This window comes from Hemicordylus capensis, chromosome 3, assembly GCF_027244095.1.
Source record: "Hemicordylus capensis ecotype Gifberg chromosome 3, rHemCap1.1.pri, whole genome shotgun sequence".
Classification (NCBI taxonomy): Eukaryota; Metazoa; Chordata; class Lepidosauria; order Squamata; family Cordylidae; genus Hemicordylus; species Hemicordylus capensis.
The window spans coordinates 53,752,168-53,766,422 of record NC_069659.1 but is presented as its reverse complement, the minus strand read 5'-3'; the positions used below and the strand labels follow the sequence as shown (position 1 = coordinate 53,766,422).

The 14,255-nt window shown below is 43.4% G+C and overlaps 1 protein-coding gene across 1 annotated transcript in view; it reads left to right on the top strand.

The window, feature by feature from the left end:
* IMPG2 (interphotoreceptor matrix proteoglycan 2) overlaps positions 1 to 13,319 on the top strand; it is a 95,090-nt gene extending 81,771 nt beyond the window's left edge. The window contains exons 15-20 of the mRNA XM_053310219.1: positions 829 to 2,195; positions 3,586 to 3,805; positions 5,562 to 5,772; positions 7,748 to 7,936; positions 9,024 to 9,222; positions 13,236 to 13,319. Of these exons, the coding sequence (XP_053166194.1) occupies positions 829 to 2,195; positions 3,586 to 3,805; positions 5,562 to 5,772; positions 7,748 to 7,936; positions 9,024 to 9,222; positions 13,236 to 13,319 (2,270 nt within the window). The remainder of the gene's footprint in view (positions 1 to 828; positions 2,196 to 3,585; positions 3,806 to 5,561; positions 5,773 to 7,747; positions 7,937 to 9,023; positions 9,223 to 13,235) is intronic.
* The last annotated feature ends 936 nt before the right edge of the window (positions 13,320 to 14,255 follow it).

The window sequence follows — 14,255 nt, the reverse complement described above, 5'->3', positions numbered from 1 at the left end:
AGTTGTTTTATCTTACTTTTGAAGAATAGCATTGTGTATATCAGAAAAATATATTTCTAGACATGCTTCAGATTGGATGTGAGCTTCACTTTCAAAAGGCATATTAAAAATATGTAGCTGGGCCTTTTCAATAGCCAACCCAACCCTGAGGAATTCCCTTGCTGAGCAACAGCTAACCAAGATCAGGGTTACTGATGTTTAAGAAATACTGAGCAGCAGCCAGACAATAGGCTCGGGCGTAATTTAGTCTGGATGTTGCCCACTGTCAGGAGATTCTGTTTAAAAAGTGGCCTTGCTTTTTTCTTAGTGGGCTTCTTCATGCATAACGAAGGTACTGAGACTGTAGGTATTTTATAGTTGACATGTTATTCTTTTATATTGCTTTTTATTGTATTGAATTTTTGCTTTGCTTTTAGTGTAAATTTTTATTGTTGCTTTGAGCTGATGAAGAAAGGGTAGGGTAGAAATGTGAACAGATACAATCAGAGGATTAAAGCAATTTCTAAATAGTGTTGTTCAAGTTACATGTAACTGGAAGTAATGGCAGGTACCTTTTTATTCAAGATGCCCTTGTGCTGATGATAGTCTGTGCACAGCTGACTGTTTTTGGCCTCATGCATCAGGGTGTAGATGCAGGAAGTTACCTGCCCTTACAGGGGCCTCTCTCTGGTTGTGTGCAAGAATGAATGGCCTTTAATTTAGGGGTGAAAAGAGATGACATGCTTTGCTGGAGAAAACATATAACAATGTTTCCGGGTACTTGAGCAAATAAAATCCAATAAGCTGAACCTGCATGAAATGTTTAACTCTGCACTGCTTTATTTGTAGAACTTGAGGATGCTAAGGAGTCAGATGGTTTGCTCTTGCCTTCAACCTCTACCTCTCACCTTGTGCCAAAGAAAATCCAGCCCACAAGTGATTCTGTCATTCCTCTCACTCCTATACCATCAGTGGCCTCTGTATCTGCCATAGAATCTGGTACTGAGGAAGTGATGCCCACAAATTACATAGAAGAGAACACTCTGCAACCTTATATATATGATGGAGACAATATAGATGAATACGTCTCTGGTTCAGGACAGGAGCCTCCATCAAATATATGGCCTTGGGACAGACCTGTATTGGATTCAGAAGGTTCGGGTGTATATGACTATAAGGAAACAAACTTTATATTGGATCCCTCAAAGGATTATATATCTCCAAATCTACTAGATGAAGTTGAAGTCATTTCCTTGTCACCTGCTGGAATAGAAGACCCCTCAATAGAAAGTGGTCTTGCTACATCTACTGAGGTGCATAGCATACTACAACTGGACGATTCCAGTGAGGACTATCAAATAATTTCCGAAACAACAGGAATTCAGGACCAAATAACAGAGCAGTCAGCAACACAGCATCCACTTATGACTGCTACAATAGGACAGCCAGACAGTAGCTCTTTATGGACTGGATTAGTGAAACCAGAAACAATTTTAACAGCAGCTCCTTCTGCAGAAGGTCCAGTGGATTATTTTGTAGTGGAACAGCAGATCCCTCATTCAACAGCCCAAGAGGCCTCTGGATCAATTGTCCTGAAACCTGTTACTCTTCCTGCTGAAAGTGCCACCCGCCAACTTGCCGATGAAGTCACACATTCAGTAGCATCCACTGTTTTTGAAGTTTCAACCCAAATTCCTTATGTAATAGAGGTGACAACTAGTTCTGTGGACTTCACTGGAGAGTTAAGTACAATCTACACCACTCAGACTCCCCCTAGTAGCTTTGACAGTGAAGTGAGCTCTTCTGCAACCTTGACTATAACAGAGTATTCTGTCCATGTCCTCTCTGACATGCCTACTTCACAGCCTACAGTATTTCAACCTACAGTTGTCCCAACGGAACTGGAAGAAGACTTGATCACAAAAAAGTTGGGCGTTACAGTATGGGACCATGTAGGCACAACATATCCTGCTGAAATGAACCAGGAAGGAAGAAGTATGACTGACAGCCACATGGAGCTGTCTACAAGTGCCCACTCTACAGAGATGGCTAGTGTAGCTGGGGCTACTCATGAAGATCCCAGCAATGTTACTGTTCCAGCACGTGCTTTAGTAGTATTCTTTAGTCTTCGAGTTACCAACATGATGTTTTCAGAGGATTTGTTCAACAAAAATTCTCCTGAATACAAAGCCCTGGAACAGCGATTCTTAGAACTGGTAAGAAATATTTTATTATCCAGCTTTTACCAGCTGCTGCTTTATCAAGAATACTTTTGGTGCATGAGCAGACAACACAGAGACATAGAGGTTGTTCTCATGACCAGCCCTACCTGAGTAGGGAAATGCTAGCCCAGGTAGGACTGGTCATAGGAACTGCCGAGATTGCTCCCAGTCCCAGCACTTCTCCACCAGATAGTCCAACAACAACAACAAATATTTATATACTGCTTTTCAACAAAAATGTCCAAAGCAGTTTACATAGAGAAATAATAAACAAACAAACAAACAAACAAACAAATGAGAAAGATGGTTCCCTGTCCCCAAAGGACTCACAACCTAAAAGTAGTTTTAAACCTGGGCTAAAAGTGAGACAGGAGGATGTATGTGCCCTTCTGACTCACCACCCAGTCGTGTGGGTGAGCGTGCTGCCAGTAACCATCTTGCCCATAGAGGCCAGGGGAAGGAGTGTCCTGGCAGCCAGGAGGCATCCTAATCCACCACACACCTCATACAGTGCATTCTGGGATATCTGGAGGCCTGGCTATCTTCCCCTGCCTCCTGCTTGCCACACCAGTCACCACTGTGCCGCTTGTGTGGGTGTGTGAGTGGCAGAGCCCTCTGATAGGCTCCTGCTCTCCCCCTAGCCCTCCCCAGCCATGGCCATGTTGGTCATGTGAATGACCTTATCATGTAATTCCAAACACAATGGGACCCTGCTTTTGTAAGACAAATTACAAGTTACTCAAATTTGATATTTGTAAACTGCAGTGGATCTGCTGTACGTGTTCATATTCAAGTATTTATTTTATGCATTATTTAGTTTTATAGTTTAGGTGCAAGGGAACTTACATCAAATGCTTTGATTTAGAGATCCGGAATTAACAAGGAAAAGGAAGCAATTACATTGTGGAATTTAGATTTACTTCACTTTATAACAAAAGGAAGTACTGTGTATTTGCACTATACTTTTACAGCGAAACAAATACATTACATGAAATTATGATGAAGGAATACACCTGTTTTTAATGGACAAGTGGTCAAATTTTGGTTATCAGTTCTTATATACGCATTTTGGTCAGATAATATGCCACCATAGCATGGATTCAAATTATAGGTTTTTCCCAGTGTGCACTGACTTGTGCAGTCAGAAAAAGTTAAAGGAAACTGGGAAATATTTGGGCACATGAATTTACCCTTTGGGTTTAGAAAAAACATAATAGACAGACTAAAGACTAATAGACTTGACTAACTTTTCTGTTGTCATTTATTTTGTTTTGTTGTAAACTGCCCAGAGATGTAAGTTTGGAGCAGTATAAAAATAGGTTACATAAATAATAAAAATAAATAAATATGACTGCATTTATACATGATTTCTCTTGTGTTGTAGCTGGTTCCTTATCTGCAGTCCAACCTAACAGGCTTCCAGAATCTGGAAATACTTAACTTCAGAAATGGCAGCATTGTGGTGAACAGCCGAATGAAGTTTGCAAGACCTGTGCCCCGCAATGTCACTAATGCTGTGTACATGATTCTGGAAGACTTTTGCAACACTGCCTATCAGACCATGAACCTGGCTATTGACAAATACTCCCTTGATGTGGAATCAGGTACTTTAATGGAAAAGCATTATTGCTTTGCCAGTGAGCTGAGACTAAGCCCTAGATCCCACTGAAGTAGTAAACCCTTATCTGAGCTGTACTACTTCAAACTGTGGGTGCTGGATTCATATGACTGAATGCTCCTTAGTATTAAGCATTCCCTCCATATGGGAAAACTAGATGCCAGGGTGCTGGTTTCTAGCTTAGCCTTCTCCTTGACATGCTGGCTTGTTGTGTGCAGAAGCCTTTTCTGTTTTATGGAGGAGCATCCAGTCTTGTGAGCCCCCAGCTGCCCTCTGAAATGGCAACACTCAGACAGAGGTTCACCACCTCAATGAAAACTAGGTCTATGTAGCATCTATCCTATCAAATTTGAGATTGTATAAGTGTTTGTCTTCTTATTACATAATAATAAACAGTAGTAATAATCACAGCATTTATATACGTGTAGTTTTCCGAATGTTTGAATTACTTCATATATGTTGCCTCAATAATTCTTACAACAGAGACCCCTTAAGGTTGATCAGCATCATCTCCATTGTGCAGATGGGGTTGCTGAAACACCAAACAAAGCTGCTTACCTAAGGCACCAAGTGAATCCCTGGCTGAGATTAGATTTAGACTGGGCGTAACCTAGTTGTCAACACACATTGCAATCACTACAGTATATGAGCTCTCAGTTTCTCAGAACTCCCAACTTTTCAGATCAGGATAACAACTTGATGGATTAACAGTAGGGATGTACAGAACCGGTCCGCGGACAGGCAGTTCAGTCCAGGGGTTCATGATCGAACCGAACCCCACCCGGTTCCGTCCGGACCGGAACCAAACCACCGGTCCAGTCTGACAGGTCCGCAATTTTTAAAAAAAATTTAAATGAAAAATAACTACCTGTAGCCAATTCAGGGGGCTTGCTGTAGCCGCGCGCGCGCGCGTGTGTGTGTGTGTTGGTCCATGGGGGTTCCCTCTCCCCTCGCCGGCCTCCCTCATCACCGCCGCGGCTGGGTAAATGTAGTCTTTTTGGCCCTTTCGAGCCTCCATAAAGGCAAGCGGTGGCCATTTTGGCTGCCACCGTGCCTGCGCAAATGCCCTCTGTGAGGCCTGGCATGGACTATGGCCTCACAGAGGGCATTTGCGCATGTGCAGTGGCCAAAATGGCCACCGCTCGCCTTTACGGAGGCCCAAAAGGGCCAAAAAGACTACAGTTACCCGGCCACGATGGTGATGAGGGAGGCCGGAGGGGGGAGAGGGAACCCTCATGGACCACCACCCCTCATGGCTACAGCAAGCCCCCCGAAGGGGCTACAGATAGTTATTTTTCATTTAAATTTTTTAAAAATAGCAGAACGGTTGGACTGGACTGGACCGGCGGGGGGTTTCGATGGGGGCCGGACCGAACTGGCCCAGTTCCGTTCGATGCTAGTCTGGCCTCGAACCCAACTGGGCCAGATGGTTCTGTGCACACCCCTAATTAACAGTGCTTTCCACATTTTAAACCATTCTACTAATCAGGTATAAATTAATGCTTCCGCTACATGTCCAGCACAGACTCTGACTAACTAACACATGAAACTAGTGGTGTAAACAAAGGGAAATCTGGAGATCAATTCCTCACTTAATTCCCCCCCCACCATGAGGAAAAAGTCACTTGAAGTGGGAGAGAAATTGGTTATTTAGTTCGGTGAGGGGTATCTGCACCGCTGAATGTCTAACGTACATAAGCTGCAGCGGGTACATCCAGTTTGCATTCTCTTTTTGTCCCCAGGAGATCAAGCTGATCCTTGCAAGTTCCAGGCATGCAATGAATTCTCTGAATGTCTGGTGAACCAGTGGAGTGGAGAGGCTGAGTGTGTCTGTTATCCTGGCTATCTCAGCATTGAAGGATTGCCCTGTAACAGCATTTGTGATCTACAACCTGACTTTTGTCAAAATGATGGGAAATGTGATATAATTCCAGGGCAGGGGGCAATTTGTAGGTAAGTGGACATTTAACTAATTGACTTTCAAATGCAGAAGCCACAGGCCACCTATGTTGCCCTCCCATTGCAGTATTTATGCTGCTTAAAAAAACAAAAACACACCACAATAGCTTATTAAGGTATGAACAACCCCAGTAAATTATACACATTGAGGCTCTACAGACAATCCGTGTGTAGAGCTTGCAGGGCTTCTGCGGGGAGAGCGGGCTTGACCCACTCTTCTCGCAGACGATCCAGCACCGAGCCCTGGGTGGCCAAATCAGCCGTCCAAATGCCTACTGGCTCCATCATGGAGCCAGTAGAGACAGCAGGGATAGGAGGCTGCCCAGCCCCCTTATGTCCCAACATGCTCTGCGCGAGTGTGCGGGGCATGCTGGGGAGACCCCTGTGCCAGGTGGGTTGTTGTAGCCTCCCGGTCAGGGGTCTACTTGTGAGTCGTTGCAGCACGGAGCCATGCCATGGTGACTCACGATCTCGGATAAACGGGGTTAGCGGAGCGCTCACTCCGCTAACCTCATTTAAAGAGGGGGTACTTTCTGCAGTCTGCTGCCGGGAGCCACGCAGCTCCCATTGCAGCACATGACTGTAGGAAAGCGGGCTAGGCTCCCTTAGCCCGTTTTCCTGCAGTCGTGAGAAGCGCCACATTTTCTTTCCACATTCATGATCCCTAAACCTCCTTAAACCTATCAGCTCCTTAAACCTATCAGCGAGCTCATTTCCAAGCTCCTCAGATCACTAAGTTGCTACATTGCTGATAGGTTGTTTGAAAGCTTGCTTTTCACTATTTTGTTACTTTTTCATTGGGTTTAATAAAGGCATTACCCTATTTTGGTTTTTAGACTACCCAAGTGCCTCACTCAGCTGCTGTATTTTGCTGGTGAGGACTAGCATTTAATATGAGCATCTAATCATTTCAGGATGATAAATTTGTAGTGAGCAATGATTGAAGAGGGAGGAGCGTTGGGGAAATTTCTAGCAAAACATTTTGATGGGTAATGACAAAAATGAACCCTAATTCATGTTAGAATGCATTTTAATTAGGAACTATGACTTGTGAAGTTTAGAAGAAAACAGTATTTTCACATGTGAAATAGTAGTGTATACTAAATAAAAGTGACCAGTGGAAGGAAATGTGCAAGTTATCTTACCATTTTGAAGAGTGTCACGAGGCTAGAGACTGTGTGTCAGAAATAAGTGCTATGAAGCATGTATGTGAAACAAAAAATAAATTATAAGTTAATACTTAACCAATACATGCTATATTATTTTGCTGTTTAATTTTAATTGCACAATCAGAGCCATGTGTGATATGTGAAGAAGCAACCAAATCAGTTTTAAAGTGGAAAGTAATGAGGACTAAATAAAATAAATAATCACAGAGCTGTGACAGTTAGCTTGTCACTCTGATAGTTAACTTGTCAGGATGATGTATTTTTCAACTTTTAATAAACGAGGGAAGAAAACATTCTCCCTACACACACCGTGCTCCAGCTCCTCATTGCTTGTCACCTGTCTTGTATCATTGTCTTAGGTGGTTATGGTGATTCATTCATTCATTCATTCATTCATTTATTACATTTATATACTACCCCATCCAAACGACTCTGCCTGGTGCAATTTACAAATGTTGGCTGTTCTTCCTTGTTTATGAGGGCACTGGGCATGTGTAACCCTCTAACTTGTAGAGTGAGACATTTTAGTTCATTCATGCCCTTATCTCTCGTATTTATTATCTGTGTTCACATTTCTTTGATGTGACTGCTTAACTTTGCCCCATGCGGTATGCCCTAACCTGTATTCCTGGAAAATGAGGTTTAAATGTTAGGCATTTGAGGATTGAAAGAAAAGTTCATAAGGGGTGGCAGAAGTATCATGTGGAGAGCACGGCCCCTGTTTCACCATTGTCACTACACTCTTGATAACATAACCCCTTTTTCTTTGTCACTTCCCTGCTGCTGTGGGTGGATGACAGATGTCGCGTGGGTGAGAACTGGTGGTACAGAGGAGAGCACTGTGAAGAGTATGTCTCAGAGCCGCTTGTTGTGGGGATTGCAATCGCTTCAGTAGCTGGCTTTCTTCTTGTAGCGTCTGCTGTCATTTTCTTCCTGGCCAGGACCCTTCGGGATCAGTATACAAAGAGTGAAATAGATGACTCATTAGGGTGAGTGTCAGATGGATGTCATTTAATCCTATATGCAAGATGGAAATTGATGGGACCCAGGGTTTAAGCAAGTGGACAAGAGGACTATGAAGGGGTCAGTGAATAAAGCATAGCCATATTGTACTTGTGTCCCTAAGCTGAAATTGGTTTTCACTAAGCCAAAGTAGTTTTTGAATTGGCCCTCGGCTGGCTCTAAGAAAAGCCTGAGGGATGCCTCATTGGTATAGGGGAGCTGGCCATTACTGGCCTGGCTCACAATGAGGAACACAGGAGCCTGAGGAGGAATTAGCACATTCCAGGTGACAGTTGATGAAGCCTATTAAAATCACCCAAAACCTAATTCAAACAGTTGGGACCTGCTAGCTACTTTTAAAGACCCAAAGCCAATTCAGTCCCTCAGAAGGTTTAGGAGAGGTTCTGTGTGTATTGGGCAGCTTTATGGAATCCCAACAGTTCATCCTGCAAGACTCTCGAAAGTGGCTCTGCAGCCCAGACATTTTAATGAGGACTATAGTGACCCACCACTTGGAGTAATGGCTCCACCTCTCAGTATTCTCTACCATTTATCATGTGTTCCCTTTTGTGGAGACTGTAATTACCAAAATCTCCATTACAAAATCTCCATAAACTTACTTACTTACTTACTTTATTTATTTATTTTTTAATTGATTGATTGATTTCTATACTACCCTTCCAAAAATGGCTCAGGGCAGTTTACACAGAGAAATAATAAGTAGATAAAATGGATCCCTGTCCCCAAAGGGCTAACAATCCAATGGATAAAATGGATCCCTGTCCCCAAAGGGCTAACAATCCAATGGATAAAATGGATCCCTGTCCCCAAAGGGCTAACAATCTAAAAAGAAACATAAGATAGACATCAGCAACAGTCACTGCAAATACTGTGCTGGGGGTGGATAGGGCCAGTTACTCTCCCCCTGCTAAATAAAGAGAATCGCCACATTAAAAGGTGCCTCTTTGCCAAGTTAGCTGGGGTAAATGGAAGCTTTGGCAGCTTTTGTCTGTTTGAAATGTCAGACAGCATTGTCAGTTTAACTGGATGTGTTCATTTATACCCTCTTTATAGACAAGGAGACAGCCTCTCATCCATTGAAAATGCTGTCAAATACAATCCAATGTATGAGAGTGATGCTACTGGATACAGCCACTACTATCGGAGGTATCCACAGCTTACTTCTTACAGCTCAACCAGTAATGAGACGTCTACCGAATACAGCAGTGAAGAGATCAGACACATTTATGAACACAGTGAGCTCACTAAGGAGGTAGGTACTTTATCTTCTTATTTTGGTTTTCACTGTATCCTACTCTAAGGACAGATTACAGTACTTCAATACATCATGTCAGTGCTAAATATGGAATTATATGGATTTTTTTTTTTTGGCCATAAAAGCAAAGTAAAACTACTGGAAATACATATTATTACAATACAGAAAATCACAATGTACAGAATCTTGTACAGAACATCTTTATTCTGAAAACACAGTGGACTTCATGACAACATGGGATCTGAAGAGAATGCAGTGTGTGATGGCAAAATCTCCAATTTTTTTGGGGGGGTGTCTCCTCCCCAAACAATCCTTTGCTCACCTTGCTTACTGTCTGCTCCTTGCCTGTTGATTCTCCAGTTTGTTGCTGCATCAGCACCAATTCTTAAATTTGGGTAGTGTTCCTGGGAAATGTGATCCCAGCCAGTCAGGCATGATATGGCAAATGAAATGATGTCCAGTTCCTATGTGGCCAGTCATATTTGACTATATGACATCATACAGCCAATTAAGAGTAAGGGTAATGCTTCCTGGACTGTGGGGAAGTGCTTTATACCAGGTCAGACCACTGCTTCATCTAGTTTAGGATTGTCTGCATTAACTAGCAGTAGTTCTCAAGGATTTTAGTCAGAAGTTTTTTTCAGACTTCTCTGGAGAGACCAGGAATTGAATCTGGGACCTGTTGCATACAGAGCATGACACGTACATACCACTGAGCTATATATACTTTTCTGAAATGTTTCCGCTCAGCCCAATCCAGAGTTACCTGTTTTAAAGATGCCTAAAAGAGATCTGTTTGTACCTCTCCTTATGCAGTTTTAAGGAGGGCTATGAATATTTCCCTGTTTTGCTAAGCACTGGACATGGTCCATTGTAGTTGTTCATTGCTGAACATAGCTGTGTCTTAGGCCTAGGTCACAATGAGGTGATAAACCTGTGGCTCCACTGGACCACTTCAGATTGCATGTGAAGGCTCAGGTGATGGACTGCTCCCTCATGGAGGATAAAATCCTAAGGCTAAACTAGAATGTCAGGTAGAATGGTAGGTTAGAACCCTTCTCTCTTATTTTTTTTAATCGAGGGTTATTTATTGTATGAAGGATTTTTTTTAATACGACAAATATTTATATACCACTTTTGAACAAAAGTTTCCCAGAGCAATTTACATTAAAATAAAGTAAATAAATAAATGGCTAAAATGTCTCCCTATCCTCAAAGGGCTCATAATCTGAAAAAATAAATATAAGATAGACACCAGCAACAGCCACTGGAGGGATGTTGTGCTGGGGATGGATAGGGCCAGTTGCTCTCCCCCTGCTCAATAAAGAGAATCACCACTAAAAAGGTGCCTCTTTGCTCAGTTAGCAGGGGAATTTTCAGTCATGTGAATTCCCACCTAGAGTTTGAAGTGGCACAGCCTGTACACAGCTATACCACTTCTGTGAAAACTAGGATTAGCTTTTACTGTTTTAATGTTGTTTTATTATGTTTAAAAGTTTTCCTGTTTTTAATTGTGAGTATAATTAATTTTATTATTTACAGATAATAAATAAATAAATGTGTGTGAACTTCTTTTTAACTGTTTACTATTTTCCAAGCCTTGTTCCTATGAAATAAAACTCTACTGGTAAATAATAAAACTAAGAAGTAATCATCTTGGATCATCATACTGTGAAGCTGAAAACACTTTTTTGTTCTTGTTTTTGTTTTTGTTTTGTTTTGTTTTAGAGCACTGGCTGACATCTAGACTGATGACGCATTTGCACAGTGAACAAAGTTGCACTAGTGCAAGAAGATTGTATAGCTGTGCAAAGACACAGGGGTTTTCAGAATTGCACTTTTGCACAAAAATGTTCACAGCACAACGTATGAGGTGCCACACTAGTCTGGAATGCAAGCTCCAGACTTCATACAACTAACTAATGCAGCACCCTTGAGCGAGTGCAACACATTTGCACAGTTGTTAGTCTGGATGTCAATCATTTTACATAAGAACATCCCTGCTGGATCAGGCTCAAGGCCTCTCTAGTCCAGCATCCTGTTTCACACAGTTGGGCCCACCCAATGGCACACCTAGGTCATTTTGGTGCCCGGACCTGAAGGGCTTCGGAGCCCTCTGCCGCCTCTGTGAGGCCCCACCATGACTAGGTCCGAGGGACCTGTGGGAGCCCCTAATGCCTCTGAAGGGCTGCTGCGTGCGGGCAGAAGTCGCGGGGAGGGAGAAAGAAGGCAAAAAAGGTGGTGACCTACTTTATTCTTCAGCCTCGTCGCCAAAGACAAGGAGAATCGGAGAGTGCAAGTGCTGAGGCTGCAGGAGGAAAAGCAACGCGATGGGAAGGCTGGAGCCATCCAAGCAGGCAAAGTTAAACGTGAACAAAATACCAGCTCGCCCTTTCCTCGTAAACACTTCTCATGAGGAGGATCTCAAAGCAGTACAGCAGCAGTGTTTAGGGAAGCTGAAGAATGGGGGGGCGGGCGTGTGGAAGGGGGGAAGAAAACCAACCATCTGATCAGCATTTTTAATATAGTTTAGTCCCTTTTTATGAGTCATTCTTTGTGTGTTCTCTCATTCACACACACGCCCACACCCACACACACCCCACACCCACCTCCGATTGCCCAAGTTGTGTTTGTGCTAATGCTGCGTGCGAGGGTTTAATCAAATTCATTTGTTACCAGTGAGCTTCAAAGACACCGCTGGGACTGTGAGCAAAGAGACAGCATGGAGTTAGGGAAACATGTGGTGGCTTTTGTGGCTCACCCTTGTCCGCACACATGTAATTTCAAAGTGGCTGCATGCTTGCAAAGTGCTGCTGGTGCGTGTTGTTTCTCTGGCGGGGTCCCCAACCTCCACCCACTGCCAAAGTGCTTCTGCAAAATAGGGCGGATCTCTTCCCCTCTCCCTCGTTCTCTCACTCTCTGCTCACAACACACACAGCCCTCTTCCACTTGACCTCAATGGGGGGGGAGGGGGAGGGCACTTGCCACTTCTTCCTTGGTGTTGGCGAAGGTACACACAGCAACGCTCCACTGCCACCATCCCAGCAAACTGCCTCATGCTCTAGTCGCGTGGCACCTATCTCCAGCCATACGCCTCGTGCTCTGCTGTGGTGTAAGGAAGGGGAGGGGCAAAGACACAAGAGGAGCCTCACACTCTCTATGTTGAGGGCTGGGGGTAGGGAGCCTTGCTAGACTCTGGGTCTAGCAAGATCAATGTGGCACAGAGCAGTGGCAGGAGGCCCCCCAGGACACTTGGAGGCCCCCCGGAGACAGGAGGCCATGGGCTGGCGCCCCAAGTTCTGGGGGTAAGAGCGGCCTAAGAGCCCACCAGATGCCTCTGGGAAGCCCACAGGCAAGAGCTGAGGGCATGCCCTTTCTCCCACTCTTATTCCCCTGCAACTGGTATTTAGAGGCATCTTGCCTCTGAGGCTGGAGGTGGCCTATAGCCCTCAGACTACTAGTCATTGATAGATCTGTCTTCAGTGAATTTATCTAAAGCTTTCTTAAAGCCATCCAGGCTGTTGGCTGTCACCATATCTTGTGGCAGAGAATTCTATAGGTTGATTATGCATAGCATGAAAAAGTATTTCCTTTTGTCAGTCCTAAATTTCTTGGCGATCAGTTTCATGGGATGACCTCTGGTTCTAGTATTATGAGAGAGGGAGAGAAATTTATCTCTATTCACCCTCTCCACACCATACATAATTTTATAGACCTCTATCATGTCGCCCCTCAGTTGTCTTTTTTCTAAACTAAAAAGCCCCAGGTGTTGTAGCCTAGCCTCATAAGGTAGGTGCTCTAGGCCCCTGATCATCTTGGCTGCCCTCTTCTGCACCTTTTCCAGTTCTACAATGTCCTTTTTTTTAGATATGGTGACCAGAACTGTACACAGTACTCCAAATGTGGCTACACCATAGCTTCGTATAAGGGCATTATAATTTAGCAGTTTTATTTTGTGTTTCTATTTTATTTAAGGGTGTTGTTTAATTGTGATTTTTCCTGTATTACAGGAAATTCAGGACAGAATACGGATTTTAGAACTTTATGCCAAAGACCGACAGTTCGCAGAGTTTGTAAGACAGCATCAAATGTGAGTTAGATGTTTCCTTAAACAATTCTGCTCATGTTCTTCATCTGAACCTATATTTCTTGTGTTTCATGCAACAGTTGATTCTTTCAAAAGGAAACTGTATCATAGCATATCTGGGGCTCATTTGACTTCTTTAAAGAGTGGGTGACGCTATTATATTTGAATTTTGAGTAAATCCCCAGCAATCAGTTAAATGATCAGAGTGCAGCAAAGAGGAACCTTCATGATTCTAAAATGCATTGGAAGTATAAGATTGTACAAAACTGCCAATTAGAAGTGTTAAGTCAACTTAACTTTTTATTCCCCTACTTATTAAGATAAAATGCCTTGCTGTTCTGTTAGTAGTATTTCCCCCCAGTTAAGTAAATGCCATAGAGCAGGGGTTCTTGAACTTGGGCCCCCAGATGTTGTTGGATTTCCGCTCCCATAATCCCCAGTCACAGTGGCTAAAATCTATTTGGAATTATGGCAGTTGAACAACTTCTGGGGACCCAAGTTTGAGAACCCCTGCCAAAGAGGTCTTGCAACAGATAAATAATGCTGTAGTTCAGCAGCAGGTGTGGCAATGCATTAACCAGGTCTATGGCAATGAAGAAAGACTTGGAGATAGAGCATATTAAAAGGAAGTGTTCTGCAGTGTTGGATCCTGAGGACTGCAAGCAGTTATTCCCTGTGGAGCAGGATTTTCCTGCCCACTTCTTCCCTCTGTGCCCCCCAACACACCCCCAAAGCCAATCCTGAGGGTCAGGAGCTCTCTGAAATAATGGGGGCTATGGCACCAGGGAGCTGCAGATGGAGGGTTGCAGCGGCGGAGTAGGGGAGAAGCTGGCAGAAATCATGCCTTTCCTTGCCTTTCTGCTTGTGTAAATCATCTCTGGATCAAATCCTTCATGTTTTAATAATCATAATTAAAATAAACAAATCAATAGTCCTTCCTGTT